The sequence below is a fragment of the Lepidochelys kempii genome, chromosome 14 (assembly GCF_965140265.1).
Source record: "Lepidochelys kempii isolate rLepKem1 chromosome 14, rLepKem1.hap2, whole genome shotgun sequence".
Taxonomy (NCBI): Eukaryota; Metazoa; Chordata; order Testudines; family Cheloniidae; genus Lepidochelys; species Lepidochelys kempii.
This window is the reverse complement of record NC_133269.1, coordinates 31,042,871-31,058,962: the sequence shown is the minus strand read 5'-3', so window position 1 is coordinate 31,058,962 and position 16,092 is coordinate 31,042,871. Positions and strand designations below refer to the sequence as shown.

Here is a 16,092-nt window from a genome sequence, read left to right as displayed (position 1 = left end):
GGCTGCCTTCATAATCTGAGCCCAGGAGAGGGTTGGGGCCAGGTGACACCTTCTTCCTAGAAACTGGACAAAGGCTGAAGACGGGGCCGGGGGTGTGGCTGGTGGAGACAGCGGGAAGGTGTTTCAGTTTGGAGCTGGCTGGGGAGATGGTGGGAGGCCCAGAACCTGGGTCTGAGCTCCTCACCCCTCAAAAGAGAGTTGACTGAGGGGTCTTGTTTTCTGTACCTACAAGCCCTGTTTTGGATTGTGTTCCTGTCATCTAATAAACCTTTTGTTTTACTGGGTGGCTGAGAGTCGTGGTGAATTGCAGGAAGTGGGGGGTGCAGGGCCCTGACTCCCCCACACTCGGTAACAACCCAGCACCCCCAATCCCATGCCCCCTGACCGCAACCCTACACCCCTAACGCCCACCTCAGCACCGAGATCTATCATACCCTCAACTCCGCCTCTGAGGGGGTGTCGGTGAGTGACCCCTGCACCCCCTAATTCACACCCCACCCCCCGACCCTGCACCCCCTATTGTCTGCCCCATCACTGACGAGATCTACCATGCCCTCAACTGCTCCGCCATCGAGGGGGTGTCAACGACTGACCCTGTGACCCTGTGTCCCCTGACTCTGCACCACTGTCCCCTCTAAGCTGTGCGCATGCACACAGACCCGAAACTCCACGCACACGGTGAAACACCGCGCGCACAAAAGTTTGCACAGAAGCACAAAAATTTGCACAGAAGAAATTTTTTGCACACACGGCCTGTCAGAAATTAGAGGGAACATTGCCCTGCACCCTCTGACCCTGACTGCACCCGCTGTCCCTGACCCTGCGCCCCTAACACCCACCCTATCACCAATGAGATCTACTGTGCCCTCAACTCCTCTGCCTTTGAAGGGGTGCCGGTGAGTGACCCCCTCGCCCCCCGACTCTGCGCCCCCGACCTTGCACCCCCTGAATCTGATCCTGCACCCCTAACGCCCACCCCATCACTGAGATCTATCGCGCCCTCAACTCCTCCACCCTCGAGAGGGTGTTGGTTAGTGACCCCCCCCCGTGCTCTCTTACCCCAACCCCGCGCTCCCAACCCCCATCCTGTGCCTCTAACACCTACCCCATCACTGACAGGATCTGCCATGCCCTCTACTCCTCCGCCTTCGAGGGGGTGTCAGTGAGTGACCCCTGTGACCCCTAATTCACACCCTGTGACCCCAACCCTGACCCTGCACCCCCAACCTTAATGTCATTCCCTGCACCCATAATTCTAACCAACTCCATAACCCCACTCCCTGCACCCCTAACCACTATCCCTAACCCCTGCACTCTCTTTAGCGCCCCCCATCCCCAGCAAGGCCCTAGTCCCATCCCCCAGCCTGTAGGCCCAGGGCTCAGCCTGGCTCTGTGGGCATTGAGCTCCATGCCAGGAAGCCAGTGTCCCTGCTCCCCAGCGCCCAGGTTCCCCAGCCCCCCAGCACAGCACGCCCTGCACATTGCTGCCAGCTCAGCAGGGCAGTCCCCCGTCAGTGAGCGCTGCCCACCAGGCGACAGCCCTAGTGCTGCTGCCAGCAAGGAGCGCCTGGTGACGCTGGTCTGTGTGTATTTCCCCCGCCAGGGTCACGTGGTATTCGACGCCAGTGGCTCCCGCATGGCCTGGACCCTCATTGAACAGCTGCAGGGTGAGTGACAACCCCGCCCTGCGCAACAGCTCGACAACCCCTGCCCCACACAACAGCTCAACAACCCTATCACTGTGCAACACCACAACACTACAGTCCCCTGCACAACATCGCACAGCTACCCCACCCAACACACCACACAGCACAACAACCCTCCACACTGCACAACACAACACCACGCCATGAAACAGCACCACAGACACAACAAACCCACCCCACAGAACAGCCCTCTGCTCACACCACACAGGGATTCACCACAGAGCAACACATGAATCCCGCACACACCACGCAGCACAGCACAATCACCCAGCACAACACAACAGCACTCCCCCAAGCACACCACACCACACAACAACTCCTGAACACACCACACTACACTAGGACACCCAAGACAACAATGCCTTTCTCCCACACGTCCTGGCATGCCAACCCCAGGACACTACACAACAACCCCTAGTTCCAGGATGACAGACAGCCTAGCGCTCTCCAACCCTCCTGCCTGGCAGCTCTCTTGGTCTTCAGCAGCACTTCGCTGACGGGTCCTTCACTCGCTCCGGTCTTCGGCACTGAAGGACCCTTCCGCCCTCGCAACGCCGCCGAAGGCTGGAAAGAGTGAAGGACCCGATGCCGAAGGGCTGCTGAAGACCCGGAGCGCCGCTGGGTGAGTCAAAATTGAAAAGGCGCCAAAGAATTAAAAAGGCGCCACTTCTGCTCAGTGGGGGAGCAGCCCCCGCCCCGCTCCCCTGCTAGCTACACTACAGGGTGGTGGCAGGGGGGAGCTCTGTGCACTTGGAGCTCGTCCCCCTGGTCTGACCCATCCCCCTCTCCCAGCAGGAGGGGTCTACAAGAAGATCGGCTACTACGACAGCACCAAGGACAACCTGTCCTGGTACAACAACGACAAGTGGATTGGTGAGCCAGGGCTGCTCACACCGCCAGGGGTTATGGGAACCGCCCCCCTGGGGTTCCTGTTCCTTGGCGTCCGGCACCTCCCGCCGCTGGGAGTTATGGGAACCGCCCCCCTGGGGTTTCCATTCCTGGGCATCTGGCACCTGCTGCTGGGGATTGTGGGAACCACCCCCCTGGGGTTCCCGTTCCTGGGCATCCGGCACCTCCTGCCGCCAGGGGTTGTGGGAACTGCCCCCTTGGGGTTCTTGTTGCCAGGATCTCTGGTCCTGCCCACTGCCAAGGATTGTGGGAACTGCCACCCTGGGGTTCTTGTCACCAGGGTCTCTGGCCCTGCGTGCCACTGGGGATTGTGGGAACTTCCCCCCAGGGGTTCCTGTCACCAAGGGATCTGGCCCCACTGCCGTCGGGAGTTTTGGGAATTGCTCCCAGTGGGGGTGGGGACAGACATGGGTCCCTGTGGATTCGAGGGCTTGTCTGGATGCTGGGACTGTGTGGGTCACTGAGGGCGTGAACCTCCCCCTGCCTTGAGCCAGGGCCTGATCTTGCGCTTGAGGCCCCTTTCCCTCCTCCGGGGCTGGGGGGACATGGGGGCGGTGCTGTGCTTAGGTCAGTCCCCCCTCTTACTGTGCTCTTTGCTGCAGGGGATGCTCCCCCGGCTGACTACACCAAGGTGATCACCACCTTCCGTTTCCTATCGCAGAAGCTCTTCATTTCAGTGTCGGTGCTTGCGAGCCTGGGCATCCTGCTGGCCATCATCTGCCTGGCCTTCAACATCTACAACGGGCACGTCCGGTCAGTGACCCCCACCCACCTGCCCAATGCCAACTCCCCACCTCCCCCAGCCTGGGCATCCTGCTGGCCATTGCCTGCCTGGCCTTCAACATCTACAACAGACACGTCCATTCAGTGCCCCCCACATCCCTAACCCATGGCTACCCCCCCACTCCCTGGACTGGGCATACTGCTGGCCATCATCTGCCTAGCCTTTAACACTTACAATGGGCACGTCCAGTCAGCGGCCCCCGACCCCCTGCCCCACGGCTACCCCCACTCCCCAGCCTGGGCATCCTGCTGGCCATCTTCTGCCTGGCCTTCAGCATCTACAATGGGCAAGTCTGGTCCATGCCCTCCTATGACTTTCCTCTCTGGTGTTATCTGGACCAGTGATCTGCTAGGTCACTCCAATCCTTGTCTCTGGGAGCCAGCCTTACCCTGCACTGCTGTGAGAACCCCCATTCCTGGGTTGTTCACATACAGCCTCTAGCATGTAAGCTGCTCCTTGGATTGTGCACCCAAATGAAGTGGGATACCAGGAGAAAGCATGAGCAGGAGCGCGTGAGAGGGGAAGGCTCCTGCCTCATACTGAGAAAGCGGGACAATCAGTGAGTTACTCAAGTGCCTATACACAAATGCAAGAAACCTGGGAAACAAGCAGGGCAAACTGGAAGTCCTGGCATAGTCATAGAATCATAGAATCATAGAATATCAGGGTTGGAAGGGACCCCAGAAGGTCATCTAGTCCAACCCCCTGCTCGAAGCAGGACCAATTCTCAGTTAAATCATCCCAGCCGGGGCTTTGTCAAGCCTGACCTTAAAAACCTCTAAGGAAGGAGATTCTACCACCTCCCTAGGTAACGCATTCCAGTGTTTCACCACCCTCTTAGTGAAAAAGTTTTTCCTAATATCCAATCTAAACCTCCCCCACTGCAACTTGAGACCATTACTCCTCGTTCTGCCATCTGCTATCATTGAGAACAGTCTAGAGCCATCCTCTTTGGAACCCCCTTTCAGGTAGTTGAAAGCAGCTATCAAATCCCCCCTCATTCTTCTCTTCTGCAGGCTAAACAATCCCAGCTCCCTCAGCCTCTCCTCATAAGTCATTTGTTCCAGACCCCTAATCATTTTTGTTGCCCTTCGCTGGACTCTCTCCAATTTATCCACATCCTTCTTGAAGTGTGGGGCCCAAAACTGGACACAGTACTCCAGATGAGGCCTCACCAATGTCGAATAGAGCGGAACGATCACGTCCCTCGATCTGCTCGCTATGCCCCTACTTATACATCCCAAAATACCATTGGCCTTCTTGGCAACAAGGGCACACTGCTGACTCATATCCAGCTTCTCGTCCACTGTCACCCCTAGGTCCTTTTCCGCAGAACTGCTGCCTAGCCATTCGGTCCCTAGTCTGTAGCTGTGCATTGGGTTCTTCCGTCCTAAGTGCAGGACCCTGCACTTATCCTTATTGAACCTCATCAGATTTCTTTTGGCCCAATCCTCCAATTTGTCTAGGTCCTTCTGTATCCTATCCCTCCCCTCCAGTGTATCTACCACTCCTCCCAGTTTAGTATCATCTGCAAATTTGCTGAGAGTGCAGTCCACACCATCCTCCAGATCATTTATGAAGATATTGAACAAAACCGGCCCCAGGACCGACCCTTGGGGCACTCCACTTGATACCGGTTGCCAACTAGACATGGAGCCATTGATCACTACCCATTGAGCCCAACAATCTAGCCAGCTTTCTACCCACCTTATAGTGCATTCATCCAGCCCATACTTCCTTAACTTGCTGACAAGAATACTGTGGGAGACCGTGTCAAAAGCTTTGCTAAAGTCAAGAAACAATACATCCACTGCTTTCCCTTCATCCACAGAACCAGTAATCTCATCATAGAAGGTGATTAGATTAGTCAGGCATGACCTTCCCTTGGTGAATCCATGCTGGCTGTTCCTGATCACTTTCCTCTCATGCAAGTGCTTCAGGATTGATTCTTTGAGGACCTGCTCCATGATTTTTCCAGGGACTGAGGTGAGGCTGACTGGCGTGTAGTTCCCAGGATCCTCCTTCTTCCCTTTTTTAAAGATTGGCACTACATTAGCCTTTTTCCAGTCATCCGGGACTTCCCCGGTTCGCCACGAGTTTTCAAAGATAATGGCCAATGGCTCTGCAATCACAGCCGCCAATTCCTTCAGCACTCTCGGATGCAACTCGTCCGGCCCCATGGACTTGTGCACGTCCAGCCTTTCTAAATAGTCCCTAACCACCTCTATCTCCACAGAGTGCTGGCCATCTCTTCCCCATTTTGTGATGCCCAGCGCAGCAGTCTGGGAGCTGACCTTGTTAGTGAAAACAGAGGCAAAAAAAGCATTGAGTACATTAGCTTTTTCCACATCCTCTGTCACTAGGTTGCCTCCCTCATTCAGTAAGGGGCCCACACTTTCCTTGGCTTTCTTCTTGTTGCCAACATACCTGTAGAAACCCTTCTTATTACTCTTAACATCTCTGGCTAGCTGCAGCTCCAGGTGTGATTTGGCCCTCCTGATATCATTCCTACATGCCCGAGCAATATTTTTATACTCTTCCCTGGTCATATGTCCAACCTTACACTTCTTGTAAGCTTCTTTTTTATGTTTAAGATCCGGTAGGATTTCACCATTAAGCCAAAGAATTATGATGTGTTTGGAATAACAGAGACTTGGTGGGTTAACTCACATGACTGGAGTACTGTTATGGATGGATATAAACTGTTCAGGAAGGGCAGGCGGGGCAGTAAAGGTGGGAGAGTTGCACTGTATGTAAGAGAGCAGAATGACTGCTCAGAGCTCCGGTATGAAACTGCAGAGAAACCTGAGAGTCTCTGGATTAAATTTAGACGTGTGAACAACAAGAGTGATGTCATGATGGGAGTCTGCTATAGACCACCAGACCAGGGGGATGAGGTGGACGAGGCTTTCTTCTGGCAACTAACGGAAGTTACTAGATCGCAGGCCCTGGTTCTCATGGGAGACTTCAATCACTCTGATATCTGCTGGCAGAGCAATACAGCAGTGCACAGACAATCCAAGAAGTTTTTGGAAAGTGTAGGGGACAATTTCATGGTGCAAGTGCTGAAGGAACCATCCAGGGGCAGAGCTCTTCTTGACCTGCTGCTCACAAACCGGGAAGATTTAGTAGGGGAAGCAAAAGTGGATGGGAACCAGGGAGGCAGTGACCATGAGATGGTTGAGTTCATGATCCTGGCAAAAGGAAGAAAGGAGAGCAGCAGAATACGGGGACCCTGGACTTCAGAAAAGCAGACTTTGACTCCCTCAGGGAACTGATGGGCAGGATCCCCTGGGAGAATAACATGGGGGGAAAGGAGTCCAGGAGAGCTGGCTGTATTTTAAAGAATCCTTATTGAGGTTACAGAAAGAAACCATCCCGATGTGTAGAAAGAATAGTAAATATGGCAGGCGACCCCAGCTTTGCTTAACAGTGAAATCCTTGCTGATCTTAAACACAAAGAAGAAGCTTACAAGAAGTGGAAGATTGGACAAATGACCAGGGAGGTGTATAAAAATATTGCTCAGGCATGCAGGAGTGAAATCAGGAAGGACAAATCACACTTGGATTTACAGCTAGCAAGAGATGTTAAGAGTAACAAGAAGGGTTTCTTCAGGTATGTTGGCAACAAGAAGAAAGTCAAGGAAAGTGTGGGCCCCTTACTGAATGGGGGAGGCACCCTAGTGATAGAGGATGTGGAAAAAGCTAATGTACTCAATGCTTTTTTCCCCTCTGTCTTCACGAGCAAGGTCAGCTCCCAGACTACTGCACTGGGCAGCACAGCATGGGGAGGAGGCGACCAGCCCTCTGTGAAGAAAGAAGTGGTTCGGGACTATTTAGAAAAGCTGGATGAGCACAAGTCCATGATGCTGGATGCACTGCATCCAAGGGTTCTAAAGGAGTTGGCGAATGTGAGTGCAGAGCCATTGGCCATATCTTTGAAAACTCATGGTGAGGGGGGGAGGTCCCGTATGACTGGGAAAAGGCTAATGTAGTGCCCATCTTCTAAAAAGGGCAGAAGGAGGATCCAGGGAACTACAGGCCAGTCAGCCTTACTTCAGTCCCTGGAAAAATCATGGAGCAGGTCCTCAGGGGGTCAATTCTGAAGCACTTCGAGGAGATCAGGAACAGTCAGCATGGATTCACCAAGGGCAAATCATGCCTGACTAATCTAATTGCCTTCTATGACGAGATAACTGACTCTGAGGGGAAAGCAGTGGACATGTTATTCCTTGACTTTAGCAAAGCTTTTGATATGGTTTCCCACAGTATTCTTGCCAGCAAGTTAAAGAAGTATGGGCTGGATGAATGGACTATAAGGTGGATAGAAAACTGGCTAGATCGTAAGGCTCAACAGATAGTGATCAATAGCTCCATGTCTAGTTGGCAGCCGCTGTCAAGCAGAGTGCGCCAAGGGTCAGTCCTGGGGCCGGTTTTGTTCAATATCTTCATTAATGATCTGGAGGATGGTGTGGATTGCACCCTCAGCAAGTTTGCAGATGACACTAAACTCGGAGGAGTGGTAGATACACTGGAGGGTAGGGGTAGGATACAGAGGGACCTAGACAAATTGGAGGATTGGGCCAAAAGAAATCTGATGAGGTTCAACAAGGACAAGTGCAGAGTCCTGCACTTAGGATGGAAGAATCGCATGCACCGCTACAGACTAGGGACCGAATGGCTCAGCAGCAGTTCTGCAGAAAAGGACCTAGGGGTGACAGTGGATGAGAAGCTGGATATGAGTCAACAGTGTGCCCTTGTTGCCAAGAAGGCCAATGGCATTTTGGGATGTATAAGTAGGGACATTGCCAGCAGATCGAGGGATGTGATCGTTCCCCTCTATTCGACATTGGTGAGGCCTTATCTGGAGTACTGCGTCCAGTTTTGGGACCCACACTACAAGAAGGGCATGGAAAAACTGGAAAGAGTCCAGCGGAGGGCAACAAAAATCATTAGGGGACTCGAACACATGACATATGAGGAGAAACTGCGGGAATTGGGATTGTTTAGTCCGCAGAAGAGAAGAGTGAGGGAGGATTTGATAGCTGTTTTCAACTAGCTGAAAGGGGGCTCCAAAGAGGATGGATCTAGACTGTTCTCAGTGGTAGCTGATGACAGAACAAGGAGTAATGGTCTCAAGTTGCAGTGGGGGAGGTTTAGGGTGGATATTAGGAAAAACTTTTTCACTAGGAGGGTGGTGAAGCACTGGAATGTGTTACCTTGGGAGGTGGTGGAATCTCCTTCCTTCGAGGTTTTTCAGGTCAGGCTTGATAAAGCCCTGGCTGGGATGATTTAGTTGGGGATTGGTCCTGCTTTGAGCAGGGGGTTGGACTAGATGGCCTCCTGAGGTCCCTTCCAACCCTGATATTCTATGGTTCTATGATCTCTGGTCCCAGACACAACCCTAGGAACCTCTGTCTTGCCATGTCCAGTTATGCCCACTGGACCCTGCAAGCTTATATGAGTTCATCAATTTAACAAAGAAATTGATATGTACCAGGCTTGTTATCCCAAGGGAAGTCTCTGACATGCTTCAAACCAAATGCACTGCTTCAGATAGAATAAACAAACAGATTTATTTACTACAAAGATAAATTTTAAGTGATTATAAGTCAAAGCATAACAAGTCAGATTTGGTCAAATGAAATTCCTATTCTAAGCTGATCTTAACACTTTCAGTGCCCTTACAAACTTAGATGCTTCTCACCACAGGCTGACTGGTTGCTCTTCAGCCAGGTTCTCCCCTTTGATCAGCGCTTCAGTCGCTTGGTGTGGTGTCTGTAGATGGAGGTGGAAGAAAGAGGAAGAGCATGGCAAAGTCTCTCCCTTTTATCATGTTCTTTCTTCCCTCTTGGCTTTGCCCCTCCCTTCAGAATCAGGTGAGCATTACTTCATCGCAGTCCCAAACTGACCAAAGGAAGAGTGGTGACTCATTGGAGAGTCCAACAGATCCTTTGTTGTTGCCTCGGCCAGTGTCCTTTGTTCCTGTGAGGCTGGGCTGGGTTTGTCTCATCCATGCCCTGATGAGGTGTGAACTGCCCCTGTTTTGCCTGGGCTTGCTTTAAGCCATGAGGATATATTTTCAGCCTCATAACTATATACATGACATTATAACCTATAACATCCCTATAACATTACTGTAACAGTTACTAGAACATCACTATAACAACAGTGCTCAGTGCATCATGAGCCTTCCGAAGACACCCAACATGACAAACTTTGCATTAGATACTACACAATCATATTATAAGGATGAACATGGGGGTGTATGGTGTTCCCACGAGGTACAGAACATCACACCTCTGCCCTTAGTTTACTTCAAGAGGGTTAGTCACTGACTAGCTTGAAGGCAGTTTGTGTTATAGTTCTCTTGGCATCCAGCCATTAAGGCCATGAGGCAGTGTGCCTCAGTTTCCCCATTCACACACAGAAAACCAGGGTTTTTTATGGTTTTTCTGCTGTGATAAGCTTTAAATCTGTTTACAGGTATTAATTGAAAATAGCATCATAAGGTTTAACATCCGTGTCAAAATTCTTATCCCCAAAACGTAACATTAATACCAAATTTTTTATCACAGATGTGTGTTTACAAGTATCTTTATGATACCACGCCCTCTGTTCAGATAGTGTAGTTTGAGGTTAGTTTGTTCATTACCCATGATGTCCTTTGACTCTCTTCCATGTAATCAGTCACTAGCCTTTCTTTCCCTCCAGTGTTCCCCTCTGTGTGGGTTCTTAATTTAATCATGTTTCTGGCATTTTGATATCTCAGGGTCTGGCAAGATAAGGGTCCAAGGGGGATCCTGCACATTGGCTGGCCCTTTGGGGAACAGTTTCCCAACCCCAGGACTGTACATACGCAGCAGATCCAGCTCGCCTTTTGGGTTTACCCTGTGTGTCCCCTCCCAGCACTGAGTCCTTCCCTGCCCCCTAGAGGGCTGTGATCTGGGCTCTCTGGGCGAGGGATGTTTACCCTTTGATCAGATGCACCTTTTCCCAGCAGCTTTTCCATAACTGCTCTCTGTGTCTCACCTGCCTGGGGGATCATGCCCCACCCCCATCAGTTGTGTCATTTGTGTTCTCACAAACTACCACCTGGCAATTTCCTGGTCTCAACTCCTCTGCTGTCACAGGTGTTGGAGCTGCATCTTGATGTAAAGAGAGACAGTTACTTTCCAAAAACTGATCAGAAATAGCATCCTGAAAAACTGGGACCTGGAATAGGGTACCCTCCATCACCCCTTTCTCTGTCCCTGAGAAGTCAGCTATGTGACGGCTCCCTTCCAGGAGGTCAGTGACACAGTCCTTCTCAAAACCTGGGTCACAGGCTGAGTGCCTGGGTGCACAGATGCTGACCCAGCCATCCTCCTAGTGTCCTGGGCATCCTGCCCCAAGTGACTAGTGAGGAGACATTCCTGTACCCCCACTATTCCTTCCCCAGTTTCCTCTTCTGGGCCCCCTGCTCAGACACATTTCTCTGTGCCCCCTAGGAAAGGTTCTATCTCTTGTTCAGCTGTAAAACTCTGCCAGCTAACCACTGGGACAGTTTCCTTAATCACCAACAACACCTCTCCTGCGCCTGAGGGCATGTTGCCTTCTGCTGGAAAGGAGCTAGTCTCAGCCCCCCATACTTGGAAGCACTCTGCTTCCCTGTGTTACAAAGCCACAGGAACCCTCACCACCTCAGTGGTTTCTGAGATCCCCTACCCCTTCTCTGGGCTCTCCTCTGGGACACATTGCTCTATGCTCCCTAGAGCCGGTTTTGCCTCTGGTTCAGCCGCAACCTGCTGGCAGCTAACAACCTGGACAGTTATTTCTCTGGCGGACATTACACCCCCATCCCTTCCTGATGTGGTGTTGCTTCCAGCTGCAGTGCAGGAGATGGTCTCACCCACCCTCCCACCTGGAAGCATGTGGCTTCTCCCTGCTGCAGAAGAATCAAGGAGACTCTCTCCCATTCTCTCAGCAGTTCCTGAGACCTTACCCTTTCCCTCGGGGATCCCAGCATAAAACTCCCTCCTGCTGCAGGCAAATACTTTAACCTGAGCTACACGGAAAAAATCGTTACCAAGGAGCAGGTCAAATAGGAGGTGTTCTATTACCCCCCCCAGTCAAAACACTTTCCAAACCTTCCCACACCACATGGATTTTAGCTAGTGGTATGAGGAATCTGCTTTTGCCCACCCCCACAATCTCTGCCATTTGTCCAGGCAACATAGTGGCCTTCGGGACCACACTCTGCTAACCAGAGAGATCTGGGCCCTGTATCCCTCTGCCCCAAGTATTCCCTGCCATCAATTTGGACAGCCTTAATATGCTCCAAATCTGGTTCTGCAGAGGCTAACCTCACAAAACCAATATGATAGGTTTCAATTGCTTGGGGGGTTTCTGTGTTGAGGACAGCAGAACTAACAAAAACTTCACAAAACAGTATCTTTACATTTACAACAGTCTAAAGCATCTTCAATAGGCATTCCATTGAATACATTTTGAGATTTACCAGTTAATTTTGCAGTCCGGGTAGGAACTCTCTTATCATCAGGGATTTCATGTATTACACACAGCCTTTCAAAGGTAGTCAGATATTCAGCAATATCATCCTCTCACTGTATGCAGGACATAAGTATTCCCAATTGTGGATTTTTGGAGTGTTGGGAGTCATTTGGGTCAGGGGGTTCTGGTTCTGCTTCTCTAGCAAGTCCAGTTGGTGTTTTCGCTCTCTCTCTCTTTCCCTTTCTTTCTTCTTTTTCTCCCCGCTCTCTTCCTCTTTCTTCTCTCTCTTTCTCTTTCTTTCCCATAGCTCTTCTGTGTGCAGCCTCCTCTCTGGCTGCCTCCCTGGCTGCCTCTGCCTCCATAGTTTCCCTGGCCGCAGCTCATTTCTGCCTGCCACATTTGAAACTCACAGTCCTTTTCCTTCTCTACTGCTTCCAGTCTGGCCAGCTCTAGTTGTGTAGCTGCCTCACTGCTAGTCATTTTTCTGCTTTCTTGTGCTTATTCCTCTCACCCGAAATAAACAAACAGAAAATAACAAAACTGTGACATCCTCCTGACTGTTCTTAGGCACTGCACTGAAGAATCACTTAAAATCACAAATATCAGTGCTTAAAGTGTAAACTTGGAGTAACAAGCCGCACATACACACCCTGCTCTCTGAGCCACTGTGACATTCCCCTCTGGTGTTATCTGGACCGGTGATCTGCTAGGCCACTCTGATCCTTGACTCTGGGAGCCAGCCTTACCCTGCTCTGCTGTGAGAACCCCCACTCCTGGGCTGTTCACGCACAACCTCTGACATGTAAGCTGCTCCTTGGATTGTGAACCGAATGACACTAGCCAATGTCTATGGTCCTAGGAACCCTAGGAACCTCCGTCTTGCAGTGTCCAGTTATGCCCAATGGATACTGCAAACTTATGAGTTCATCAATTTAACAAAGACATTGATATGTACCAGGCTTGTTATCCCAAGGGGAGTCTCTGACATGCTTCAAACCAAACACTCTGTTTCAGGTAGAATAAACAAACAGATTTATTAACTACGAACGTAAATTTTACATTATTATAAGTCAAAGCATAACAAGTCAGATTTGGTCAAATAAAATAAAAGCAAAATGCATTCTAAGCTGATCTTAACACTTTCAGTGCCCTTACAAACTTAGATGCTTCGCATCACAGGCTGGCTGGCTGCCCTTCAGCCAGGCTCTCCCCTTTGATCAGCGCTTCAGTCGCTTTGTGGTGATGTCTGTAGGTGGAGGTGGAAGAGAGAGGAAGAGCATGGCAAACATCTCTCCCTTTTATCATGTTCTTTCTTCCCTCTTGGCTTTGTGCCCCCCCCCCCCTTCAGAGACAGGTGAGCTTTACCTCATCACAATCCCAAACTGACCAAAGGAAGGGGAGTGACTCACTAGAGAGTCCAACAGATCCTTTTGTTGCTGCCTAGTCCTTTGTTCCTGTGAGTCTGGACTGGGTTTGTCCCATATGTTCCCTGATGAGGTGTGAACTGCCTCTCCGCTCTTGGAGAGTTTTTGCCTGGGCTTATTTTAGGCCATGAGGACCCACTTTCAACCTCATAACTATATACATGAAATTATAACCTATAACATTACTGTAACATCACTATAACGACAATGCTCAGTGCATCATGAGCCTTCTGAAGACATCCAACATGGCAAACTTTGCTTTGGATACCACACAGTCATATTATAAGGATGAACATGGGGGTTTAGGGTGTTCCCACAAGATACAGAACATCACACCCCGTGCTCCATCCCCCCCCCACACACACACACCGGGCATCCTGCTGGCCATCTGCCTAGCCTTCAATACCTACAAGGGGCACTTTCGAACAGTGGTGCCCATGACTCATGGCTACCCACCACTCCCCTGCAGCGTGGGCATCCTGATGTCCATTGTGTGCCTGGCCTTCAACAGCTACAACGGGCACGTCTGGTTAGTGCCCCCCTCCTCCAGCCCACTGCCCCATGGCTACCCCCCACCCTGCATCTGGACACCCTGCTGGACACCTTCTGCCTGGTCTTCAATACCTACAAGGGGCATGTCCCATCAGTGCCGCCCCATGACCCACGGCTACTTCCCACCACCCCCAGCCTGGGCATCTTGATGTCCATCGTGTGCCTCGCCATCAAAATCTACAACGGGCATGTGTGGCTAGTGCCTGCAGCCCCACAGCTACCTCCCACCCCCCGGCCTGGGCATCCTGCTTGGCATCATCTGTCTGTCCTTCTACACCTACAACAGGCACGTCCAGTGAGTGCCCCCCTCCACCACCTCCCTGCCCCATGTTTACCCCCCACCCTCTGCCTGGGCATCAGGCTGACCATCATCTGCCTGCCGTTCAACCTCTACAATGGGCACGTCCGGTCAGTGCCTTCCACTCCCCTGCCCCACGGCTATCCTCCACCCCTCCTGTCTTGGGGCGGGATCTGGGCTGTGGCCCCCACCCTCCAGGTGATGGCTGCGTCTGCAGGGGCTGGTCTTTGGGAGCAGGAAGGGGGAGCCGGTCTTTGGGAGCAGGAAGGGGGAGCCAGGCTTTGGGTCTGCTCCCAGGTGATGGAGGGGCTGGTCTTGGGGGTGGGGGGCGGGAGCCAGGCTGCGGGACACCCCCCAGGTGATGGCTACGTCTGGAGGGGCTGATCTCTGGGGTAGGGGGCGGGAGCTGGCCTGTGGGACACCCTCAGGTGATGGCTGTGTCTGCTCTGCAGGTACATCCAGAACTCCCAGCCCTATCTCAACAACATGACGGCCGTGGGCTGCACGCTGGCTCTGGCGGCTGTCTTCCCCCTGGGGCTGGATGGCTACCACATCAGGGCTGGGCTCTTCCCCTTTGTCTGCCAGGTGGGGCAGGGCACTAGGGCTGCGGGTGCAGCAGGGCGGGGAGGGCCCAGGACCAAGAATGGGGGGATGAGGGAAAAGAGCGATGGGGAGGAGGGAGGGCTAGAGTTGGGGTGCTGGCAGGGTGCGGGGGGGCATGGCTGAAGATGGGGGGCCGGGCAGAGGGTGCTGGCATGGGGCAGGGCTGAAGACGGGCCCAACAGGGCGCGGGGTGGGGGTGCAGGGCTGAAGACCGGCGACCCGGCAGGGGGCAGGGCTGAAGGTGCGGAGCAGAGCACAAGATGGGGGGCCCAACAGGGCTGAAGATGGAGCCCCAGCAGGAGGCAGGGCTGAAGATGGGGGGCCCAGCAGGGGCAGAGGCAGGGCCGAAGATGGGCCCAGCAGGGCATGGGGGGGACAGGGCTGAAGATGGGGGGCCCAGCAGGGGCAGGGCTGAAGATGGGGGGCCCAGCAGGGGGCGCTCTCACTCTGGTCTCTGCTTCCTGGCAGGCCCGGCTCTGGCTGCTGGGGCTGGGGTTCAGCCTGGCCTATGGCAGCATGTTCACTAAGATCTGGTGGGTGCACACCGTCTTCACCAAGAAAGAGGAGAAGAAGGAGAAACGCAAGGTGAGGGTCGCTTGGGGTGCTGGGCTGCAGGGAGTGGGGTGCTATGTTGGGGGGCACTGTGGAGTAAAGGGGTCCTGGGGGTGCTGGGGGCACTGGGAGGTGCTGTGTGGAGGCACTGGGGGTGCTAGGGGTCACTAGGGTGCACTATGGGCGGTGCTAGGAGGCGCTGGGGGGAAGTGTGTGGGGTGCTAAGGGTTGCTGGGGGGTGCTGGGGGGGCAGTGTGTGGGGGCACTAGGGGTTGCTGGGAGGCACTTTGGGGGGGTGCCAGGGGGCACTGGACTGCGGCGCTAACTCTGCATGCTTGGCAGACCCTGGAGCCCTGGAAGCTGTATGCCACTGTGGGGCTGCTGGTGGGGCTGGACGTGGTCATGCTGGCCATCTGGCAAATCATCGACCCACTGCATCGCACCATCGAGGTACAGCCCTGACATGGCACTGCTGTGGGGAAGCTCGCAGCCCCGGGGGCCCTGTGTCAGGGGCACACATTGGGGAAGTGATCAGGAACAGTCAGCATGGATTCACCAAGGGCAAGTCATGCCTGACTAATCTAATTGCCTTCTATGACGAGATAACTGGCTCTGTGGATGAAGGGAAAGCAGTGGACGTGTTATTTCTTGACTTTAGCAAAGCTTCTGACACGGTCTCCCACAGTATTCTTGCCAGCAAGTTAAAGAAGTATGGGCTGGATGAATGGACTATAAGGTGGATAGAAAGCTGGCTAGATTGTCGGGCTCAGC

The 16,092-nt window shown here is 52.8% G+C and overlaps 1 protein-coding gene across 3 annotated transcripts in view; it reads left to right on the top strand.

Moving 5' to 3' along the window:
* The window catches only part of GABBR1 (gamma-aminobutyric acid type B receptor subunit 1), a 64,501-nt gene that overhangs the window by 42,039 nt on the left and 6,370 nt on the right, over nucleotides 1-16,092 (top strand). For all 3 annotated transcript variants that reach the window (XM_073311979.1, XM_073311978.1, XM_073311980.1), the window contains exons 14-19: nucleotides 1,604-1,667; nucleotides 2,502-2,579; nucleotides 3,218-3,368; nucleotides 14,619-14,751; nucleotides 15,238-15,354; nucleotides 15,664-15,771. In XM_073311979.1, the coding sequence (XP_073168080.1) occupies nucleotides 1,604-1,667; nucleotides 2,502-2,579; nucleotides 3,218-3,368; nucleotides 14,619-14,751; nucleotides 15,238-15,354; nucleotides 15,664-15,771 (651 nt within the window). The remainder of the gene's footprint in view (nucleotides 1-1,603; nucleotides 1,668-2,501; nucleotides 2,580-3,217; nucleotides 3,369-14,618; nucleotides 14,752-15,237; nucleotides 15,355-15,663; nucleotides 15,772-16,092) is intronic.